The 25,342-nt window shown below is 42.9% G+C and overlaps 1 protein-coding gene across 1 annotated transcript in view; it reads left to right on the top strand.

Moving 5' to 3' along the window:
* Positions 1–25,342, top strand: part of LOC143295709 (spermatogenesis-associated protein 17-like) — an 85,180-nt gene that overhangs the window by 39,239 nt on the left and 20,599 nt on the right. Inside the window, exons 6-8 of the mRNA XM_076607332.1 lie at positions 2,087–2,242; positions 15,550–15,700; positions 24,222–24,370. Coding sequence (XP_076463447.1) covers positions 2,087–2,242; positions 15,550–15,700; positions 24,222–24,370 — 456 coding nt within the window. The remainder of the gene's footprint in view (positions 1–2,086; positions 2,243–15,549; positions 15,701–24,221; positions 24,371–25,342) is intronic.

Genomic DNA, 25,342 nt, shown 5'->3' with positions numbered 1-25,342 from the left:
TCTAATGTCTGTAAATCAGCATACAGAGAACTCCACCACATTACTTCCATTTGTCACTTTCTGGCGGTGCTTGAAAAAACTGCAGGACTTACTGGACTGAGGAAGTACAGGAGCTGGAAAAGGAAGTAGACGGAATTAAAGAGGAGGTAGAGAACGACCCAATGCCGAGAATAATACTGCCCTAAAGCCTTTGGGAAGAATTGTTATTTTGAAATCCTTAATGTTATCAAAACTGACATGCTTATGGATACTTTTACCAAACCCTCCTGATTCTTTTATTAAAAACTTACAACAGCTATGTTTCATTTTTGTATGGAAAGGAAAATGTGACAGAACAGCAAGAAAAACAGCTATAAAATATATAAAATGGTGGACTAGGAATACCTGAATTGAATGATTTCATCAAGGCTCTCAAGTTGAGTTGGATAAGAAAAATAGAAAACTCAAACCATAATGGAAAAATGTAATTACCTTTTTGCATCCTGAAATTCAAGATATTGATAAATATGGACGAAATTATTTTACTCATTATGAGAAAAATGTGTTTTGGAAGGATGTCTTTAATGCCTTTAAAGATTTTGCAAACATGGTTTGGCCACAAAAAGAAGCACAAATGTTGGCCAAACCAATATTTTATGATAAAAAAATTGTTTTGAATAATCTTGAACTAAACAAAAGGGAATGGATATGAGAGGGCATTTGTAATGTTGCAGAGCTTTTTAAACAAATGGTAACCTTATGTCATATGCTGAATTAAGATAAAAGAATAACATAATCACAAATTTCCTTTCCTATGCAGGTTTACTGAAAGTGATCAAAACTGTCTCGCTAAAATCAAACATATAAATAGAGAGTAATATGAGAATGCAGTCCCCGCCTTTTTGACTGAACTATATTCAGCACAAAAAGGTTGCCATCAATACTACATCAATGAAACATTCATACTCTTTGGTTATTTGGAAAACTTCAAGTCAGATGATGTTTTTGATCTGATTATTCAATTTGCAAAGTTTTTGGTATACAAATGAAAAATGAATAAATGCATACCATTTTTGAATTCTTTTTTAAAATATTTAAAAACATGATATTATATTGAAAAATATATTGCTGTATTCATTTCAGAATATAACAAATTTACCAATAGTTGGTTCTTCTATACACCACTGTTTGATGATGTGCATGTTTAACATGGCTAAAAACTATCTTATCTGAATCTATAATATTCTCATATACAGCTGAATACAAAATATCATAGTACACATGGTGTGTTTTCTTTTCCCCGTGAAAAAAAATGTAAAAAATCCATTTTTTCCCCTCCTCCCTTATCATCTTTTTCCCATGTGCAGACGTGTTACACAAGCTTGCGTGTGTGTATATATATATATATGTATGTATCAGCGTCATCGTAAGTTTGTGTGACTTCATGTATATCTTGATTTAGTTTATGTACATAAGTGTCCAATCGCAAAAGAAAGAAAAAACACACCATCTTTGTATATTACATCAGAATGAATGTATGATGATATGATGTAAAATTATCAACGAGAAGACCTCTTGTGGCGGACGCTATGTTAAAATTGTAAACCCAAAGATGGAATAAAAACAACAACAACAACGTAAAAGTACTAAAGCCTGTTCTGCCAAATATTGAAAGGCCTACATTCAAGGTGCAAGAACAACTTGGAGGGAGAAAACAGAAAGCTGAACCTTGACAGAGATGGAAATAACCTTTGGAAGCTTACTAAGGCAATGAATGAGAGCATACCATGTGGTTAAAGATTTCACCACAGAGAAACAGGGGAGACTTAAAAGTATCCAGAGCAATCAGTGAAGTACCTAACTGAAGAAAAGTAGGTACTATACAGATGGACACACACACACACACACACACACACACACACACACACACGCACCTATATTCATCATTAGTATTGTTATCAAAAAGTCTTATTTTTTCACATTCCTCATATTCTGTTTCTTTTTGTCATACCTCTTCATCTTTCATTATCTAAGAAGAAGATGTTGATGATGATAAGGATGATGCTGATGATGCTAACAATGATGATGATCATTCATGTAACTTCAGGTCAGAGCTGGCAGAGTTTGCAGAGCAGCAGGACGTGGTACAGAAACGAATTGAGGAGCATCGTGAGCGACTCAAACTGGAGCGGGAGGCTCGCAAAAAGCATCATCTGATAAGTACAGAGGTCATCCCTGGCATCTACAATTCTCCCTTCTTGCCGTAAGTGATGTTTGTCAGTGGGTGTGAATATTTTATTTGGACAACAGAAATCAGTGCTGTTCAGTGTTAAAAACAACTTTGAGTGTTTAGGGCATTTGTTTGTTTTGCCGTGTGGAGCATGAAGACTTGTTGAATGTAGTTAAAGCATACAGAAATAATTATACACATACCTTTGTTTTATATGGATCTTCCAACCAAAACGGATCCACTATGCAAAGCAGAAGGGTTAGCCTCGCATCAATACTGCCAGAACAGCAATCCCAGACTTGTGTGACCACTTCATCAACTCCATCGAGGATTCCCTGAAAGGCTGCCCTGCCAGCAGTGCTGAAGAGAGGTGGAATCACATCTGTGACGCCATCTACAACTCTGCCATGGATACCTTCAGCAAAAGAGAGAGAGGCATAATCAAGATTGGTTCAAAGGTTCTGGAACCAGCAATAGAGACCAAAAGAGTGGCGCTCATCAACCACAAGGGAGAGCTGCCATCTGGGAAGACACTCACTGCTGTCAGGAAGGCCAGAAACAACACCAAATGGATTGCCAGACGCTGCTCCAACAACTTCTGGCTGAACCTCTGTCAGAACATCCAACTCTCCGCTGAGTGTGGCAACATCCATAGCATGTAGGATGGCATGAAAAAAGCCTTCGGCCCATGTGTAAACAAGACTGCACCACTTAAGTCAGCTACCGGCACCATTATAACAGACTGGAACAGGCAGACAGAGAGATGCATGGAACACTACCAGGAGCTCTATTCAAGAGAAAACATTGTCACAGATGCAGCAGTTGAGAGCACTGCCAACCTCCCTCTCATGGAAGAACTTGACATCCTGCCCCTCAGAAGAGGAATTCGGCAAGGCCATTGACTCCCTCACCTGTGGCAAAGCTCCAGGAAAAGATGGCATCCTGCCTGAAGTCATCAAGGCTGGAAAAAAGACTGCGCTACTCCACCACCTGCACCAGCTGCTACTGCAGTGCTGGGAAGAAGGGACTGTGCCCCTGGAGGTGCGTGACAGCAACATCATCACTCTGTACAAGAACAAGAGTGATTGCAGCAACTGCAACAACTACCGTGGAACCTCCCTCCTCAGTATTGTTGGAAAGCCTTTGCCCGTGTATTCCTGAGCAGACTGCAGTTACTTGCTGAACATGTATACCCTGAGCACAGTGTGGATTCAGAGCTGGAAGATCAACAATTGACATAGTCTTCTCCTTGTGACAGCTGCAGGAGAAATGCTGGGAGCAGAAACGGCCACTATACATTGCATTCTTCGACCTGACCAAGGCCTTCGACATGGTCAGCAGAAAAGGCATCTTCACACTGCATCTCAAGATTGGATGTCCCCCCAAGCTCCTGAGAATGATCATCTCTTTTCATGTCATGAAGACATGCAGGACACTGTCCAGCATGATGTTCTTCCTCTGACCCATTCCCAATCAAGAGCGGGGTGAAGCAAGGCTGCGTGCTGGCCCAACATTCTTCAGCATCTGCTTCTTGCTGCTGTTGTCCTTTGCCGTCAGCCAGTTGAAGGACAGAGTGTATAGATCTCCACACCAGAAGCAATGGCAATCTCTTCAACCTGGCCCATGTTCGCTCTAAAACAAAGTATGACATGTTTTCATACGTGAGATGCTCTTGGCAGATGACGCAGCTCTGACAACTCACTCAGAGGAGGCACTTCAGCAACTCATCAGCCACTTCGCCAATGCATGCAGAAAGTTTGGCTTGACTATTAGCCTGAAGAAGACTAACATCATCGACCAGGACGTGAGCAGCACCCAAAGCATCTCCACTGGTGACTTCACACCCGAGGTTGTCGAGGACTTTGCATACCTTGGCTCCATCATCTCCAGTAACTTCTCCCTGGATGCTGAACTTAATAAGTGGATTGGCAAAGCAGAAACAGCCATGGCCCACCTGACAAAGAGGGTCTGGGACAATCCATGCTTACTATCAGCACCAAGATGCAGGCGTACCAAGCCTGTGTTCTCAGCACTCTGCTCTATGGCAGCAAGTCATGGACCCTGTACTCCCACCAAGAATGCAGACTTAACACCTTCCACCTGCGCAACCTCAGCAGAATTCTGGGCATTATGTGGCAAGACCGTGTACCAAAGAAGAAAGTCCTTGACTAAGCAGGCATCTCCAGCATGTTTGCACTTCTGACCCGGCACCATCTGCAGTGGCTTGGCCACGTCGGATTAATGGATGACGGGCGATTCCCCAAGGAAATCCTTTATGGCAAGCTCACCACTGGTTCCAGACCTGCAGGAAGGCCTGTCCCACACTACATGGATATCTACAAATGAGACATGAGGGCAGGCGACATTGACCCAGCAGGTTGCGTGTTGGTGGCTGAAGATCGCAACAGCTGGAGAAGGCATGTGTCCAGAGGAGCAAGGAGAAGTGAGAACGGCACTGGGAAGAAGGAAGAGAGCACAGACAGCAGAGGGCAGAATCTGTACCCTCAGAGCCAGGCTGAGCTTTCACCTGCGACAATTGAAACAGATCCTGCCAATCCAGAATCAGACTGTACAGCCACGGCAGGCGCTGCAACTCAACAACTTGACTGTACAAGGCTCAAAGTTCCATTGTCTCATGAGACAGATGCCAACACTAGTATAGACCACTCTCAGTTACACTTACACACACACGCAAGCGTATATACACACATACATGCATAAACATACACACACTCTTGTATTCACTTGCACACATACATGCACACACACACACACACACACACACACACACACACACACAGGCACATGCACACACACACACACACACTCTCTCTCTCACTAATTTGCCTACTCACACTCACACAGATGCACGTTCACGCAGAAATTTAATGAAATACTTTGACCACATTAAGGGCATGGTGATAACAGTCAATAACTCTTTAAGCCAACATTAATAATGATGTTCATCATTTGGATTCAAAGATGACCATGGCTTCAAATATCACATGGAAGATCGGTGGCTGTGGGTCCAGAGGTGACTGGTGAGGCCAGTCTGGGCCCTGAAGGCTTGCCCACATGTGGGACACAAGTGAGTGGGTACTCTCATGGTAGTGAATGCTGCTCAGGCCTTGCGCACAGCACGTTTTCATTGCACCTCGGTGATGTGCCTGGCTTCAGCTGCACGGGCTTCAGTTTGTTGGTAGCACTGAGTCCTCACCACTTCCAGACGTTCTCAAAGAGTCTCCAAAATGCAGCACTGGCTTTGACGATCCTGTTGTGGACCTCAGCATCTATGTTCACTGCGCTAGAGAGCATGCTGCCCAGTTAGGTGAAGTTGTCAACTGCCTGGAGGTTCTGCCACTTCACTGCGATGCATGGTTCCTGGTATGACTTTCCTGGGGCAAGCTGGTTTATAACTTCTGTCTTTTTGATGCTGATGGTCAGATGAAGTTGTCACATGCTTGTGAGAAGCAGTTCATTTCACACTGCATCTTCTGCTCAGTGCTGGCATTGAGTGGGCAGTCATCGGCAAACAAGGAGTCTCTGATGACAGTCTCTTTCACCTTTGTAACAGCCTGCGGACACCTGAGGTTGAGCAGTCTCCCGACAGTCCTGTACCTGACTTTCATGCGTGCTAAAGTGGACATTTACCATCCCCACAATACCCCACTACAGACACCACAACACAAACAAGCCCACACAGAAATAGATTTCTTACAATGCATTTTGTATGAGAGTATATTAAAAAATAGAAAAACAAAAACAAAACAAAAAACCCAACAACAACCTAAGCAACCCTTATTTCCTTCAACGAAGTATCCAAAGGACACTGATGAGTATGGCCACACAACTGAAGAACTTAACAGCAACCTCGCCTTCTCCAGGAATGTACTGGGCAAGAAACCTGAATGGCTGTGTCTGGTGCGCCCATCAGTAAACCTGGTTGCTTGGCGATACTGCCCCTGACTGGCTCACCTGTATGTCTCTTTTTGAATCGCCTGGGCACGTTCACATGGAAGAAATCTTTAACATGTGCAGAGGGCTTCTTAACCAGAGGCACTCAGGGGACACTTGCTTTAACAATGCTTTGGCATCAAGGGCATGAATGGCAGTACTGTGGAATATCTGCACACATTCCTGGCCAGTAATATGATGCAAACACTCTATCTTTTGTGTTCTTAAAACTGAGATGTCTAAACATTGAAATATCATGACACATCAAAATAACTGCCTTCCTGAGAGCCTTTGGGACGCACACCTGATTAATAACCTCGTGACACCCTTCAGACCTTCGCATCAAGACTCCCTCTTTCCTCCAGTATGACACTTTTCCTCCTACCATCTTATGACTTTTGGCCTGATCACATGACTCATGCGCAGCCGCCAAAGACAGGTCACATAGATGTAACCTGATCAGCTCAGCACGAGATGTCCCTAGCACTTGCTCTTGTATGAAGGGGGCAATGGGAGTTACTCCCTCTTTCTTTGCCTGTGCTCTGGTCTTCACAGCACCTATGAGCATAGGGTCAGCATACACTGGCACCTGCTCCAGCACCTCACTACCCTCCCTCTGTGCAAAATTGCCAGTGAGGACCTCCTCCACAGGTCACTTCATTACAAGGACACGAATCCGTCCACAAATAAACGGGGAAGCAATGTCCACAACAGCCACTGGTAATAGATTACGGCACCTAGACTCAGCTAACACAATTGGCATTGTGTCTCCTGTGTAAGCATCAGCAGGCACAAGGCGTTCTGCTACTACTGTGTAGCCTGCTTCAGTGTCATGCAAGCCATTGGTTGGCATTCCCTCAACAGTGACAATACAGCGAGGAGTGTACAGCTTCCATGCACAGGGGACACACAAAGTTGGTGTAGCTCCGTGGGGAAACTGCACAGGACAAGACACTGCCGCAGTAACATGTGTCTGTGGACAGTTCCAAGCTATGTGGCCCTCTTTCTTACAGTTAAAACATACTACAAATGACCTTGGCTGCCCTGACTAACAAGGATCAAACCCTGCTCTTTTTGCTCTAGAGGTGTATTAGCAGTATCAGTTGGCGAAGACACAGTGTTCCTTGTTTGCACTGGCCACTCTTGAGTGCCCCACTCATGTTTCGCCTCTTGACCCATCCTTTTGGCTTCAGCCAACACAGTGGCCTCCTTAGCCAGGTCCTTGGCATTTTTGGGACTGGCTTTCCTAACCTCCATGATCAGCACCAGAGATAATATATATATGTTCCTGTAGCAACAGGTCTCTTCCATCCTCCAAATTATTCTCATCCTTGCTGGCAGCCAAGCACCACAGAGAAAAATAAGAATGCATCCTGATGAGAAGCTGTTCAAGTGTTTCATCAGACTCTGTCCTCATTGAGCAAAAAAATTTTCTGTTAGCTTCAGCATAAAGGCGGAAATACCTAAATAACACCGTTTTTACTTTAGCATAGTTGGCGAGATCATCAAAATCCAGACGCAACACCACCTCACTAGCCTTACCTCTCAATAGTGCAATAAGCCTGGTTGGCCACAATGACTCTCTCCAGTGACAGAGAGTTGCCACCCACTCAAAATGTGACAGATACACATTAATGTCATCCTTATCACCAGGAGGATCTAAACGAATATTCCTATTCTCACTTGCTTCAACCTCCCTTCCTCTGTAGATGATCTAAGGGTGCCTACATAGAAACAAGAATACACTGAAGCCCTGTCGAGCGAAAAGGAAAAGGGGACGATATGGATTTGATCCCCAACTGAACAAAAAATAAATAACGAAACACTGCAACCACTAGGTCACCCATGAAACTGATGTAGATTCATTCTTCACAGTCTCAGAAGGCATCTGTCAGCATGGCAGAGAATACCATACTGAACAGAGGCGGGGTGAGAATGCAGCCTTGTTTGATGCCATTTGTCACTGGGAAGGCCTCTGACTCGTCTCGGTCATCCATAACTTTCACCATAATGCCTTCATGGAACTGCCGTACAAATGTGATGAACTTGCTGGGGCAGCCAAACTTTTCCATGATCTTCCACAAGCCTTCTCTACTGACTGTATCGGAAGCCTTGGTCAGATCAACAGAGGTCATGAAGAGGTCACTGTGTTGCTCGGCATTTTTTCTACAGTCCCACGTTCAGCATGGAAGCCATACTGGCTTTCTGGGAAGAGATCTTGCTCAAGATGTTGGAGAAGGTGGTTTTTAATAAGACACAAGCCAGACTCTTCCAAGCAATAGATAAGAGGGAGGTGCCTCAGTGGTTGTCGCAAGACTGGCGGTTGCCTTTCCTCTCATAGCAGGGCCTCCTGCTTTGTATACCTCAGCAGGGATTGCATTGGATCCTGGTGCTTTGCCACAGGAGAGTTGCTTCACTGCCTTCCTGACATCATCTTCTGTGGAGAGGGTTCAAGGTCCTCATTGATCTCTACCTGAGGCAGGCGAGCAACAGCCTTGTTGAAGTTGGTAGGACTGTTTAGGATGTTGTTGAAGTGCTCAGCCCACCGCTTCAAAATCTGCTTCTTCTCTGTCAGCAGCTGCATCCCGTCTGCTTTGAGGAGGGGTGAGGAGGCAGAGGACTGGGGTCCGTATACAGCCTTAAGCGCATTGTAGAAGTGCTTTGTGTCATGGCTGGCTGCATAGCCCTGGATATCATCCGCCTTTTTGCTGAATCAGCTGTCCTGCATCTTGCGAAGTTTCTTCTGCACCTTTCTTTTTGTGTTAACAAGGGCATCTTCCTTGGCCTGTGATGTGGGGTTGTTATGATGTGCTCACAACAGTCGATTTTCCTCTGTTATCAGTGCCTCTATTTCTTCATCATTCTCATTGAACCAGTCTTGGTTTCTTTGGGATGCTGATCCAGTATGTTCGAGGGCAGTAGTGTGTCCTGTACCAGAAAAGATCAAAGCAGTGACTGAAGCTCCAGCTCCTACAACATCATTGAGCTGCAGTCGTACTTGGGCATGGTCCAGTACTATGCCAAGTTTCTGCCCAGCCTTTTGACAGAACTGAGCCCTCTGTACCAGCTACTGGATGGCAAAGCACTATTGTCATGGACTACAGAGTGTCAGTATGTGATTAATGAAGACAAAAGAACTGCTGACATCATCAGAAGTCCTGACCCACTGTAACAGCAATGGACCCATACAGCTTGAACTTCCTCAACAGACCTTGGAGGAGTCATCTAGCCATGAGATGCCCTGTGGATCTCATCGTTCAATAGTCTTTGCTAAAGAACACTAACAACGGCAGAAAAAAATATGCACAGATTGAAAAAGAAGTACTTGAACTAGTAGTTGGAATGAAGAATCCATGAATATCTCTAACTTGCCTAAGGCCAATGTTTCACTTGTGTTACTGACAAGCCACTACAAGCCATTCTGGAGCTGAGCTGAAGAAGCTGTCCTTACCATGGCAGCAGCTCGCTTGCAATGCTGGGCCCTAATTCTGGCTGCATATGACTATGAACTGGAGTTAAGGTTGACATATGATCATGCCAATGCTGATATGCTGTCCAGATTACCCTTGGAAGGAGAAGATGCAATGGCCACAGGGGAGCCCATCTGCCACTCGACAGTCCTAGAGAAGCTTCCAGTCACTGCAGAGCAGATTTCTGAAATGACAAGGAAGGACCCCTGTCCTTTCACAAGTGCAGTCATGGATGGCTAACTCACATGCAGGATGATGGACTCCAGCCCTACTTTAGAAAGCAACACAAGCTGTTAGTTGAAGGGGGTGTAGTCCTGTGGGTATTGAGGGTCATCATTCCTGAGCTCAAGCAGAAGGGGATCCTCAATGAATACCATGAGGAACACCCAGGGATGTTTAGTATGAAGGCCCTGGCCTTGAATTATGTCTGGTGTCCAAACTTTGAGTGGAGACAGAGATCAAGGTAAAGAATTGCCATGACAAAAAGAAATCTGATCATGTTACACCTCGGCTGAATCAGTTACACTGGCTTCCAATTGAGTCCCGCATTCACTATAAGTTAGTGACACTCGCCTTCAAACATTTTGACACGTCTCTTCCATTGTATCTCTCCTCTGTATTGGAAACATAGGAACTGCACAGAACATTAAGATCCAGTTCTGAAAAGCTGCTTAAAGTTCCAAGGACTAATCTCAAATGCGCTGGAAATAGGTCTTTCTGAGTTCAGGTTCCCCAAGTGTGGAACTCTCTACCTTCATCTCTTAGGAATGCCTCTGATCTATATTCCTTTAAGTCAGATCTGAAAACTTACCTTTTCTGTAAGCATTTCTGTTCTGGGCGAAATGGTTAAACCAAGGTATGCCTGTTAACAAGTATCTTTGTACTAGTATTTTTGTCGTCCTGTTTTAATGCATTGTGTATTTTGTGTAGTTTTGGTCTTAGATGCGATGGCATTTTTCTATCTGGTTATTTTTTAATGGGCGTGTGTGTGTGTGTGTGTGTGTGTGTGTGTGCATGCATGCGTGCATTTGTTCGTGAGGATACAGTGCTCTGGTACGCTTGTGTAAGTGTGTAGGCATGTTAGTAAGTCCAAACAGAATTCTGTGTTAGAAAATAAGAAATATCTTAATGCTTATGCAATTTTGTTTTTAGTGCAGTTGATATTTAATGTCAGCATGTATGTGTCTGTGTGTGTGTGTATCTGTAAGGGAGGGACATATATATATATGTGTGTGTGTGTGTGTGTGCGCGCGCACGTGAGCGCATGTGAGTGTGTGTGCGTGTGTGTGTGTGTGTGTGTGTGTGTTCTATGTAATGCATTTTGTTTTCATCTAAGCCTTACATACTTCATAGCTTTTATAATCTGATTCATCTCTTAAGTGTGCTTTTTCATTCATATGAACACACTGGATGTTTTTCCATTGTCAGATAGCAGTTGATGTGTTTTTTAAGGCATGTTTATAGTCTACTGGATGATGTAAGGCACTTTGAGCAGCATTGGTGCTGGATATCACGCCATAGAAAAACTATGTATTATTATTATTATTACTGCACCAGGGGGAGTAACACATCATCAACAGCACCTCTTCATCCCTGGAGGGCCCCCCTCCATCCCCACCCCCTCCCCAGACTGTGGCAGTGTGTGCATACAAACTATGCAGAGCACCAAAGCTGTCAGTTCTTTGTGCACATTGATGCACACTCTTAGTGTGACAGATGACAATGGAGAAGATGATTGAAATTTGTTGATAATTTGCAGTCTGTGGAATTTCAGAAAAGGTTGTCAGTGGCAGTTGGCCCCTTTTCACTTTTGACACATTGTTTCCTGCCTTTGTAAGAAACAATGGCATCAAACACACCAGATCTACTCCTTACCACTCAGTGACAAATGGAGCAGATGAGAGGTTCATGCAAGTCATCAAGGAGAATCTTTGGAGCACCAGATGGCATACCTGCTTTTCCACTACAGGTCAGCTCCACACACTCCACAGAGCTGTTTCTGAAACAACAACTGAAGACACACCAGTCCATGGTTAAATCTGACCCAGAAGCAGTCATCAGAAGAAGCAGCAGCATGACAAAAGGCACCAAGGTGTTACGCAGTTTACAGCCTGGGGACCATGTTGCTGTTCGTCAGTTCAGAGGTCCAAATAATTGGGCATTTGGTACAGTCATTTAAGACCTTGGATCTGTGGCCTACATTGGTACATTTATGTGATGGGGTGGTAAGGTGGTGTTAGAGAAGGTGAAGACAGGTAGAAGGTGTTTGCCGGAAGAGAGCTGCAGCCAGGCAAGTTAGACTCGGGAAGGCAGTGCACTGGTTTTCTTCTTTTCTTCTCTCATTCTTCCAGACCAGGAGAGTTCTCTGTTTGTCTGGCACTCACTCACTCCTTATATTCTGTTCTGCCGAACCGCAAAGCCAGCGCCATGAAGCGACTCATGAAACCAGCCCTCCGTGAGCCTTGAGGGGCCAAACTTGTGTTTGTTTGACCAAATTTAGCGGTGTCTGACTTTCAGCTAAGGAAACTAAATAGACATATTACATATCACACAAAACTGCAAGAGACAAGCATTTTCTTAAGCTAAACCATTTTCTACAAAAATACTGTACTTAAAAACTGTAAACAAAAAGAGTCACTGAATGAACGAGCTTTTTACGAGTTCATGTATCATTTCTGTACATTACAACAATTAATACATTGTGATATGTAATATAATTGTAACAGTTAAGTAACCGAAAATCCTGAATTTCCAACTATATAAAAATTATCATTAGAATCAGCTTCTAGAGTAAAGATTTGTTATGTCAAAATTCAAGAGAAAACTCAACGGACAGCTCCCGTGTCGGCACCGCTTGGCGGTGCTTTTGGCACTTGTGATTGACAATGAAATACTTCGTTTAAACCAACTACAACACAATTATACATGTATGATATGAACCAGATTGATAACAGAAATGCAAACATCTGCAAAACACGCTATAAAAATGTCTAGGTATTGTAAAAACATATTTTGCTCAAATGGCACTGACGAATTCCAATGGCTTGAAGAAGAGATAGTTTTGTGGGGCCGAAATGCTGTCAGACATTTCGTACCATCACATGCCTGTAACTTAGGCTTAACGGAAAGCGATACACAAGAAGAAAGCTAAATCATTTACATTTTAATGCACAATCTAAATTCCACAGCAACTATATTGATTGATAGAAAATAAAGGTATTTTGTATGTTTTAACTTAGTGGATTTCGAAGATCGCGCCAAAATTCATTCACATAAATATTGATTTAAAAGAATTATAGGCTTTCTGGTCTAATAATATCATTACAGCTAAGAAGTATGATCTTTCTGAAGTCCAATAACATAAAAATATAATCTCATCTATTAGGAAGTGTTTATAATTTAACAAATTTATGAAAAATCATATGGCTCCCTGTAAAGGGAGATAACTTGTGACCGATTTACCAATTTCCTCAGTAACCTTCGGTGAGTCACAAAAGTCGTCTGCTAAGCTGGCCCAACGAAGATTGTAGCCAACCCGGCTACATTTAGTACACAGAACATGCCATGTCCATGTAGGTTGCCTCATCCCTGTATCAGAAGGAGACAACACACAGGTGACAGTGGCCCATCCCAACACTCCCCAATAGGCCCCAAAAAATGTGTGCATAGGTTTGTAAACCCTGCACACTCCCTCAGCCCAACCCCATCAGAGCTATCACCCGAAACCACAACTTCATCACCACCAGTACCAGTTCCAGCTGGGTTGGCACCTGCATCTGCAATGCCAGAAGACCCCTGCACAGTAACTGACCTGCAATACAGGATCCATCCGTGGCATCATCCAGAGAGCCTGCAGCTGAGACTCCATCACCACTATGCAGACCAGCACATGTTCAGAAGGAGCTAATATGATGGACCTGTGACTGTGTGAAATGAAAGACAATTTGGATTGAATTGACAGTTTGAATATCAGAAAAGCAAAATCGTGCATGTCATTTTGTTTACAAAAAGTCAATCACGTTTGTTATGACCTACAAGTATAAATATGCAAGAGCTAACATACATCACAATCATTACCTGAAAAATATTCAAACCCTCCTGAATAATACTGGTTTGATCAGTTTCTGGTTAAATTAACAAAGTTTTGATGTATATCCCACATGGATTAAAGAGAAAGTTAAGCTTTGTTTAAAAGATAAGTTTTTGCAAGATTGGTATGGACATGTAGTTAATGATACTGTGTATATTGATTACAGGATGTATAAACCTAATTTTGTTCAAGATGGTTAGTTTACAGTGTCACCAAATAATTGTGATTGAATTAATAAAGTTTAAAACAACCAGTAATGCACTGTCTGTTAATAAACAGCGTTTTGACAATTTATCCAGAAATGAAAGAATCTGTGAAAAATGTTACCCAAACAACATCGCTGATAAATTTCATCATTTGTTTCTGTGCCCATCAGACAAAAATGTTTGTCTACATATTATAGAACCCAACCAAACTCCATAAAACTGTACTTACTGTTTGCTGAAAAAACAAAAGAGTATTGTTAAAATTGAAATCCTTTGTCTCTTCCATACTTATTTCTTTTTGATAGAATTTTGTTTATTGTTAGGTATTAAAAAAAAAGTCAAGTACTATGGAAAATTTACATGTTCTAACGTTGATTTGTATATGGTTGTTTGTGTTATTATTCCATTACTAAGGAAAATTGACTTGTTGATTTGTATTTGCTTGTTTGGTACTATAGTTGGCTTTTTTGTTTGTTTTTGACATCACTTTTTATGCATATGGTGTGTGCAAAAGATGTATGTGTGTACTGTTTGAATAACCCCAGGAGGCATGTGAAGTAAACTTCTTGCCTTGCCTTGTCTTGCTTTAGTTGATGTTTCTGGCTCAGATTTGGTTGTTGCTTGACAGGCCTCTTTGGGGATGGCAGTCTCTCCCACACTTTGCCAAGATGAAGTCTGAAGTCTGATCCTGGTCTGTCTGTCAGACTTTGAGCCTTCTTTCTTTGCTGTTTTGCCTCTGACTGTTGGACAAGCGTCTCTTTTAGAGTGTACATGCTGGGGATCGCAGCCCTTTAGAGGACAGTATTGTTGGAAGCTTTGTCCTGCTGGGAGATGTTCAGGATGCATTAGAGGCAGTGAATGTGGAAGGCATAGAGCTTTTGTTCCTGTTTGGCATGCAGTGTCCAGGTTCAAATGTCGTACAGGAGGGTGCTCATGACATAAGCTCAGTAGAATATAGCATCTTGTAAACTAATTCTACATGAGTTGAGTGAATGTCAGTTTGAATGTCAACATACAAACACTGTCACCGTCACCGTCACTGATCCCTCAGATTCCGAATCCTTTGGGGCGCCTTCGAAGCTTTGTCAACCACCTTTCTCCAGTCCTCGCGTCTCTCGGCCGCTCTCAGGGTGTCTCTCAGCTCCATGCCTGTCCACTCTCAAATGTTGTCCTCCCATCTCTTCCTTTGTCTGCCTCTTCTTCTTCCTCCCCTCACTGTGCCTTGTAAGATTGTTTTAGCAAGACCAGAGGAGCGTGTGACATGACCAAACCACTTCAGTTTTCGTTGCCTGGCGAGTGTTTGAAGGTCAGTATAGGGCCCGATTTCATTGCGGATGCGTCTCTTGACTTCTTCATTCATGATGTGGTCTTTGTATGAGATGCCTAAGAGTCTTCAGAAGCACAAACAGCGTGTCAACATACAAACATGATGTGTGTGTGTGATAACATAAAAGAGCCCATCATCCCTCTAAATGGAAAACAAACAAACAACAACAACAAAAACAACAACAGCAACAAGTTACAAGAAATAAAAAATCTGAATCAACAGGACAACAAAATAATCACTTCTCCCATGTGTGCATTTCTCAAGTCTAACATGAAAAAGTTATCTGATGACAGGTTCCCCACAGAGCAAGAGTACATTCTGCGCAGTGTCAAGCCATTGCCTCACCCCAAGAAGTCATCCAGCAAGACCCAGTTTGACCCTGCCTGGGTCGGCTACAATGAGAAGTTGCCTAAACAGCTGCCTCCCTTGGCTAAAAGACTTCAGGTCAGCCCTCTTGAATGTCAGTTCTATTAATTGCAAACAAACAGTCTGTAGCATTCTGGTAAATACACTGTCCAGTTGTGGATTGAAATTGTGTGAGTTTGTCTTCTTTAAAGTGTTACTATATTTGGTTTATTAACAATCTTCTATTTCTTATATTCTAATTTGCATTTCTGTTTTTCAGCTTGATGTGATAATCCAAAAAGCATTAGGGATAATGTAATTCAAGCTGAAAGTGTGAGCTGACACACTAAATCCCTAATTTATGAAGAGAGGAACACAACTGAAGGGATGCAGTGCATGCTTGGGCAACTACAAGCAAACTCATCCAACATCATGGCAGTGCAAACAATATATATGCTCCCACATCAGACTCTGATGATAGACTGGGGTGTCCATCTGATGAACAAGAAGAAGAGGACTATGATGATGACCAGATTGAAGAATTATACACCCAGCTATAGATAGTCGTCAACAAGGTTGGCAAGAAAGACATCCTCATCATTCAGGGTGAATGTAAAAGAATGGAGGAATTTCTGTAGTCCCTACTGTAATGAGAATACCTCTGAAGGGGGACTGTCTATTAGAATTCATCAGTGATAATAGGGAAGGTGTGCAGCCTGCTTTTGTGATGCATTTTTCATCTCTTTTAGTGCGACAAATAGGTAATATGATGACACGGGCAGCCCACCACTGTAACTGGCTTCTCTAATTCGCACTGCTTTTGTTCGGACAACTTTTTGGCAGAGTTTATAAATGGATCAGTTCAAATACGTAATGGCAGATGTATGACAAGAAACATGCTCAAAGTAAACAGAGAAGACTAAAGCAAATAACGGGTGTAATTATAAAACCAGATATACCTTGTAAACTTACCAAAAAAAATAGTCATCGAAAATGTTCAAAATCCTTTCATCAGAACAGCGATTTCCATGACAAAATTTTAGCCTTTCAGTGACCTGGAAAAAAGGAAATGAAAGCGCACATGCGCACAGCGGTTTTCACTAAAAATAATCGGGTAGTCTCGACGAAAATCTGACGAATGTGGGCCTGCACACACTCCCTAATGATTTGGTAAGCATAAAGCATCCAGAATAGGGACATGGCACTCTTCATTTGGTTTGTATCACAGCCAGATTGAAAACATTCTCATGAAGAAGCTTAATAGGTCTGGCATCAATAGAGCTAAAATAAGAATGTTCCCAGGAGCTGACCTTGGCAGTAATCATGGCCTTGTCTTGGTTAACTTTAAAGTATACTAAGGTTGAGGAATAACAAGAGAGAGAAAATTCAATCTGGACAAACTGAAAGATCCTTAATTCCATGTGGTTTGCCCACAATATTCGCTTAAAGATCTTGAAGCCCTCACAAATTATTTCAACCAAATGGTGACCAAAATAGCAACAGATGTTGAAGAGATAAACTGATGGAAATCCAAGCCATGGACTGCTAGTAATATCTTGGAGATGTGAGGAGTTTGTATTATACTCCCATTTTGGTTTAATATATTTACCATGTTAAACTGATGCAAACTAGGACTACTGGTATGCTTTCTTTCATGAAAAATCATGGCTGACTCAGTGATAAGAAGTCTGCAGTCTGCTAGCCAATCAGATGCCATATCCAGCCAGAGCTGATTACTTATTTCAATGTCCAGCAAAGAAAGCCCCATGTGAACCATGGCAAGAACTGTTGGGATGGATGGACAGGCATTTGAGTTTGACATGTTAAGTATCTGGATCTGGTAGTGTACATCGCAGACGCCACTTCTGGCGATATAGATGTGACGGAACTAGGAGGGCGCATGTACCTATCAGAAAAAAACAGTCAAAGAAAGACCTAAGGAAAACTGTCTACCCTGGGTTAAGACCATCAAAACCCCCAGTTCGGCTGGAAGGGCCCATGCCCCACTTCCAGAAGCAAGACCCTAAATAAAATTTAAAAATTTTTTTTTTTTTAAATTTAGTGGTTGCTGGTCACAGGCTTAGATGGTGATCTGGTCAGCGCTGATGAAAATGCACTGACTGAGCCTGTGGTGACAGTGGCTTCACTCAGCTGGTTCCACTCCATGGCAGTCCTGATGAAGGAGCTACGATATTGCTCTGTTCTCGTGTCAGGGACCCGGAATCCATGGGAGTGGTTGATGGCCAGTCTTTCTAGTACATTTGTTGTTTTGAATCCCTCAAAACTGGTGGGCTTAATTCTGCGGCAATTTGTGGAGGCTGGAGTTAGGAGTTTATCTGCTGGGATAGCTGGGGGGACACCCTCAGCAATCTTATAGAAGAGGCTGAGGTGTTGGTGCCTGCGTCTTTCCCCCAGGGGCGGCAGGTTTAGTTCCTTCAGCATGCCACTTACACATCCAGAATGCCTGGACTTGAAGTCTCCGGTAATAAAGCACGCTGCTTGGCGTTGCACTCTCTCCACCTTCTCGATGTCCTGTCTCTGGTACAGGTCCCATACTGTCACGCTGTATTCCAGCTTGGATCTGACCAGTGCCGTATTAGCCAGGCGCCTGGATTCTTTGGGACATTTCTGGAGGTTCCGGGGCAGGAATCCTAGGGTCAATCCAGCTTTGCGGCTGATGTTGGAGATAAGTGGGGACCATTTCAAGTCGCTCGTGATTTGTACTCCAAGATAGGGTGTCTCTTGTACTTGTTTCAATATTACTCCTCCCAGGCTATAGAGGTAGGACGAAGTGCTTTTGATGGAGAGCAGATAGCACTTCTGGGCGTTGAAATGCATGCCCCACTTCTTTGCCCATTCTTCTAGGTTTCTGAGATCTGCCTGCAGGGTCAGATGGTCCTGGAAGCTGTGGATTTCCCAGTACAGCAAGCAGTCATCAACGAAGAGACGTACTTTTGATCTTACTGATTCCACAGGTCACTGATGTGGCAGAGGAAGAGTAATGGACTGAGCACTGTGCCTTGTGGGATGCCAGATTCAGCTGCTTCTTCTTCGGATGCCTCGCCGTCTAGAACTACTCTCATCTTCCTCCCTCCCAGGAAGTCGCTGAGCCATGTGTAAACTGGGTCTCTGACTCCATAGTGATCCATTTTATGCAAAAGTTTGCTATGGGGGACCATGTCAAAGGCTTTGCTGAAGTCAAGGACTATCACATCTGTCTGCCTCCCGGCATCATTTGACTCAAGGAGATCATTTGTCATGGTAAGGAGTTGCATCTCACATAGTGGCCAGCCCTGAAGCCATGGTTTTTGTCTGATAGGATTCCATGCTTCTCTAAGTGTGTTCGGAGGTGTCGGCAAATGCTCCAGAAGTTTACAAACCACTGAGGTAAGCGAAACTGGCCTGTAGTTTTCTGCTCAGTTTTTGTCACCTTTCTTATAGATGGCCGTAATGTTTGCTGAGTGCCAGTCAGATGGTAGTTGTCCAGTCTGGAGAGAGTGGTTGAAAATGGTTGTAAGGGGTGGAGCTATGGATTCTGCACAAGTTTTCAACACTCTGTTTGGTATGCCATCAGGGCCAGGAGATTTGGATGGATTCAAATTCCTCAGCAGTTTCAGGATGCTGTTAACTTCCACGGACAAATTGTCAATGGTTGGGTAGGCTGGTCCATCCACTGCTGGTAGTGCTGTGTCATTTTCTCACGTGAATACCGAGCAGAACTGCTGCAGGAGGATCCGAGCTTTGGTGATGCTGTCGCTATGAAGAGTAGAGCCTTTCTTCAGGGGCGCTACTATGACACTGTCCTGGCGTCTTGCTTTCACATATTGCCAGAATGGCTTGGAGCTGTTCTTCTTCAGGCCTTTTTCAATTGTTGCATTTACGTACTCCCACTCAGTCCTCCTGAACTCTCTCCTGTATTCTTTTTGACAGAACCTGTAGTTTTTCCAGTTACTGTATTTCTTTGCATGTTTGTATAGCCGCTTTTTTCTTCTCAGTAGCTTCCTGATGTGTCTGTTGATCCATGGAAGGCTGTTGTTTTTTCGCCGGAGGTTTGATGGGATATGCGTCTCGACGGCTGACATTAACGATGTCTTGAACTCGCCCCACATGGATTCAACATCTGCACCTTCTTTGCTCATGTCTTTGATGGTCTTAGCAATCTTGTTTATGTCCATGCTGAGATCTTCCCACTTCGCTTTTGAGTAAAGATAGTGATGTTGTGGCTTTCCCTTTGCTCTTTGTGGCTTGGTTTCGAAGTCTGTTACTACAGCATGGTGATCTGACACTCCAGGGATAGATGAAGAGCTCCTGGTGAGTGATGGGTTTGAGGTAAAAACCAAGTCAAGCATATTGTTCTCCCTGGTTGGCTGTTCATGGATCTGGGTTAGCTGGGCAGCTAATGAGCTCCAACTGTGCTAACAGGTCTGGTACGTTAGGGGCGACTATGGCTGTGTTCCAGTCAACAGTTGAAGTCTCCTGTCAAGAGGACAGTTTGCTGTTTCCGAGTACTAGTGAATTTTTTAAGGCTTTTGTTTAGTTCGCCTAGGTCTTTCTGTGAGCGGTGGGGCATGTAGAAACAGCCGACAGTCAGGTCCTTGTTTCCCTGGAGGCGGATCTTCACCCAGATCATCTCACAATCTGCATCGAGCTCTGGAAGCACTGATGACACAAGGCTTTTATGCACCAGGATGAATACCCCACCCCCTAAGGTTCCTCTGTCCTTTGTGTAGGCCATATATTCTTCTGGGAGGCCTCACCTGCTTTGTTATCTGGTCCCAGTCAGGACTCAGTGCCACACACAACATCTGGCTTGGTGCTTTGGATTGTTGCGTGAAATTGTGCTCTGTTTCTGATGACACTCCGGCAATTGACAGTGAGCACCCTCAAGTTCTTTTTCTTTGGTGCTCGGATGGAACTGCTTTTGTTGAGCCTGGGTGTGAGGGCCAAGATGGTTGACTGTGGTGCTGGACTATGCTGGGTGCCATTCATTAGGTGTTGCTGTGGCTGTGGTATGGAAGCTGGTTTTTCCTTGTTTTTGCTTAGGTTGAAGGGGCTGCTGGTTTTGATAGGGCTGAAGAGATAGGAGGAGTTGAAGGAATCAATAGATAGGTCTGATAGAGGCTGGTAAAAGTTGTTACTATCTATACAGTAGTGTGGAAGGTGAAGGTGAAGCTACTGCAGTTGATACTGTCACATTTATGACATATCCACTGCACGCTCTTATATTGAAGCAGGTTGAAGTCCGAGGTGTACAATTCCAAGCAAGAACTGTGATATACCACACACTACATTCATTGCAAGCAACACAGTCAGTGTTACGGTCGCAAAGGCCACAGGGGAAGGTACTTGCTTGTCGGTGCGGCCCAGGATTACAATGCACATCACCCGCCAGCATGAGAGATAGAACAAGGAACATACTGACCTGGTACTTTCTGTAGTGGCAGGGCTTCAGGCTCTGTGTCACTTTCTTCCCAAGCAGAAGTGGCCCAGGCATGCGGAGAGAAATCTTTCCTGGCAGGGGTGAGTTGATGTGGACGTAGAAGATGACAAGGAGGAGTAGACTTGCTGAAAGTCCAGCCATGGTGATGTTTTCAACTGATCACTTTTGATATTTCTTTTTTGTTTATATTTTGGTCTCTTTTAAAGATAGCGGAACTTCAGAGTTGTGAGTTTCCATTTCAGTTTTGACTTTATAAACGGTACAAAAGTATATGAAGAATTCAATTTACTTTACTGTTCCTTTCTACTATCTTTATAAATGTAATTTTGAAAAAAATAGCTACAAAAACTATTATTTAGAATTGAAAAGTTAAGCAAATGTTCGCAAGCAGATTACGGTGGTACTTCCTGCTCACGCATGCACCCTCCTATAAATCAAAGCACTGGCAAAAAATCCCAGGGATCCCACTTGAAATGCAGGTTCACGGTTGGACAGTTGTTTGCCTGACTAGTCCTGCTCTGGCTTCACTGACAGGATGTCATGAGTCAGGGGAACCTATTTCTGGCTGCAAGACATGGGAAAGGAGTCTGGTCTGTTGATAATGTTTACACTGAGCAGCAGTGTACCAGTACCACTGTTTACTTTGACCCACACACACTATGCCTCATACCAGTTCAAACAATGGTTATAACCTGAGCTCTCATGCCTCAGTGAAAAAACTTAACTCTGGACAAGAGATCATCAACATCATTCAGCAACTATGCTCCAAAGCGGCCAGTGTGATGCTCATGCAGGGTGCTTTTGGAGAGTGGTTCCATATGTTTGTTGGACTTATCAGGGCGTCTTTGTCTCCCACACTGTTCAACATATTGCTGGAATGCATGGTCAGCATTGGAAAAAGAACCATCATGGACCTTCACTTCATAGATATCAGTGATCTGGCAGACACTGAGCAGGAAGTCACCAACTTCATTAGAAGACTGGATGGGTCATCAATGGTCTATGGCAAGGAAATCAGTGCTGAAAAGACCAAGTTGATGATGACCAGCCACAACATCATGCAGTTTTATGATTCTCAATCAGTTTAAACTAGGAACTAGTAGTTCACTTACCTGGGATCCATCATTTGCAATGAAGGTCCAAACCAAAATTACTCAAAATGGTAGCAATGACAACATTGACACTGTATGAGCTTAGTCCTGTACAGAAGGACAACATCTCCTTGGAATGCAGGATCAGTCTCCTGTGTGCTTTGGCATGTTCCTTCTTCCTGTGTGCATATAAAGCATAGACCCTGGCAGTGGATTTTTAAGATGAATCCAAAACTCCATGGAAATGATGTGTTACCATGGAATACTAAGCATCAGATACACTGATCATATGGCCACTGAACAATTGTGCCAGACCATCAAGCAGCACATTGGACCATCTGCTGACATCAGTTAGGTAAAGTAAACTGCATTGGTATGGCCACATAACGAGATCCAAAGGCCTTGCTAAAACAATCATCTAAGGAAATGTTGAAGCAGGGAGACACAGGAAAAGACAGAAAAACAACAACAATGATGAACTGACAGCACAATGGACATGAAAACCATTTGCAGAGACCTGGGCTTTGACACAGTGCCAACAGACCTGGAGAAATCTGGTGAACAGTCTTCTGTGTGGCACTCCAGTGACTTCACAGAGTTGAGGAAGAAGAAGAAGAATCCAGGCTTGGACATTCCATAGAGCATGTTGTGTCATGTCACCTTTGGTTGTTTCCTTTTAGCTATGATTCCCCTGCAAATGATGACAAAAATAATTTTTCTTTCATATCTTTATATGGAAAAAGTTAACAAGAGAGGCAAGGCCATCAAGGCTCACTTATGATACACACTTTTACCAGGAAAGGAATCATGAGAAGAAGAAAAAAACAGAGAGAGAAAAAATTGTTTAAAATATATTCTGTATCAAATGTTATTAAGCTGGGTGTGTGTGTGTGGGGGGGGGGAGGGGGGGGTTATTGAAGCAGGATTGAACAAAGCATGTTTAAACTCAGAAACAAGAAGACTTACTCACAGCACCAAAACACATCTGCCTGCTAACAAGCAAAAGAAATATTTAAACTTATGGTTTTTTAATGTGATAAATTGATTACTGTTACTGTGTTCAAGGTGATAATGACACTATTTAAATCATGTTATTTTGATGTATCCTGATTAGTTATGAAATTTTTAAAAGTTTGTGGTTAAGGAGATATTGCCATTGCCTCAGGCACACCACAATATGTTGCTGTGTTCTTCAGATCTTTACAGTCCAGTGTTCACTACAGAAACTAAGAAGTGCCATTGATTCTTTTTCTTTTTCTCTTTTTTTTCTTTCTTTTTCTGTAATGTCCTTTCTAGTTAATTCAATATCCACTTTAAAAATATTTATATGCATTAAATCCATTGATGGTGTTGTTGGTGTCACTGGATGTGCTCTGTCTAAAATTTGTATTTCTTTTAATTGCAAGCATAAAACAAAAAAATTGATGTCATGGCATCTTCAGACCCAGACATACATTCAGGTAACTGGGAAGAGTCCAGTTATAATTTTCTGGGTCCCAAGCCTCAATGAATTAAACTGTTCATGATCCAGAAATATTGTTTAATCAGGAAGACTTACAACCTGTTATTGGTATGACTGAAGATTTTTTCCACTACATTTAATCCAAATTTGGTATTAGCAGACAGTATTGCCAGAGAAAACGAATTTGTATAAGTTTAACATGGACACACACACACACACACACACACACACACACACACACACAACAGAACATTGGGTTATCACATACTTGCTTTGTTTACACAAGTCAGTCAAAAAATAATATGTAAAACACAGACACCAGCACACACACACACACAAAATAAGAGGAATAATAGTACTATACCACATTATGTCTACAGAATCTGCCATAATGTTTTTACTTTTATTTGTCTTCTTTATCATCGTGTTTTTGACTTTATTGTCATCACCAGCATGATCTGTATTTCTTAGTCATTGGCACCATCGTCATTATTCTCTTCCTCTTTCTCCTTGGGATCATTAATTTCATCACAGACTACAAATGAAGAATGAAAGGTAATCAAGAGTTCACAAACACCAAACAGTGTTATGTATTGTTTGCTGTCTTTTTCTCTGTGTGTGTGTCAGGGTCCATTCCGGCAGCCAGCAGATGTTCAGAAGCAGCGATACAAGCCATTTCAGCCCACACTGCGTGTGGCCACAGACTTCTACTCCTTGGACAAAGCCAGAGAGATCCTGAAGGCTGAGGAATGGGTCAGCAGATACAATGACACATTGTAAGTGATGTCATCATGTGTGTATGTGTGTGTGTGTGTGTGAGAGAGAGAGAGAGAGAGAGAGAGAGAGAACAAGAACAAGAACAAAACTTTAATCTCCAGGCCTCCGGCACCTAGAAAGAGGTCAAAAGTACACAATATGGTGATCACTCAGCCACAACAAAGAGATAGAGAGAGAGAGAGAGAGAACACTGAACACTGAACACTTTAATGTCAACAGCTTTACAGCCCTAATGACATGGGGGTTCGAGAGAGAGAGAGAGAGAGAGAGAGAGTATTGTCGCAACCTGAAATCTGTCACATTAAAACTTTTTCTTCTCAAGCTTGCTGAACACCTTTCCAAACTTTCTTCCTGTACCGACATCTCTACACATTAAAACACTGTCCTCTCTCAACTAGTGGATGAACATGCACCCGCAACTACCTGCGCACTGCCTTTTTGGCCTTCCACCCCATGGCACACACAAGACGTTCAAATTGCAAAACGCAAGCATTGCCAATTGAAATGGCAATGGTGATCAACAAAACTTTTCCGAAAAATCTTCCGAAAACAAATAAATAAAGTCAAACATATGATCTCATCAGTGAAGACAAACTTCTTTTCTTCTTGAGTTCTTGATGCCATATCCACCAAATCTCTTTATTCCACCATGCCATATCTTTTTGCCACTGCAACAAGGACTCCTCTTCCTTTTGCCTATACTTTATCTGAACTCACCGATGTCTTCTCCTCTTTCTTTTTTGATAAAGTCCAAAATCTTCATACCAGCTTGGACTAAACACCATTCCTACCTGCTCTTCCTGATCCTCGGTTCACTCCATTCCTTCAATCTCTTGTCTGAAACAGAAGTCCATGAAATCCTGAAAGGAATGACAAAAAGATCATGTGAGCTCAATCCTGTACCAGCCCGTCTTTTCCCAGTGTGTCTTACAGCTTCTCCTCACAATCATCAGTACTGTCAACTCATCTCT

This window comes from Babylonia areolata, chromosome 21 (assembly GCF_041734735.1).
Source record: "Babylonia areolata isolate BAREFJ2019XMU chromosome 21, ASM4173473v1, whole genome shotgun sequence".
Classification (NCBI taxonomy): domain Eukaryota; kingdom Metazoa; phylum Mollusca; class Gastropoda; order Neogastropoda; family Buccinidae; genus Babylonia; species Babylonia areolata.
This window is presented reverse-complemented; position numbering and strand designations above follow the sequence as displayed.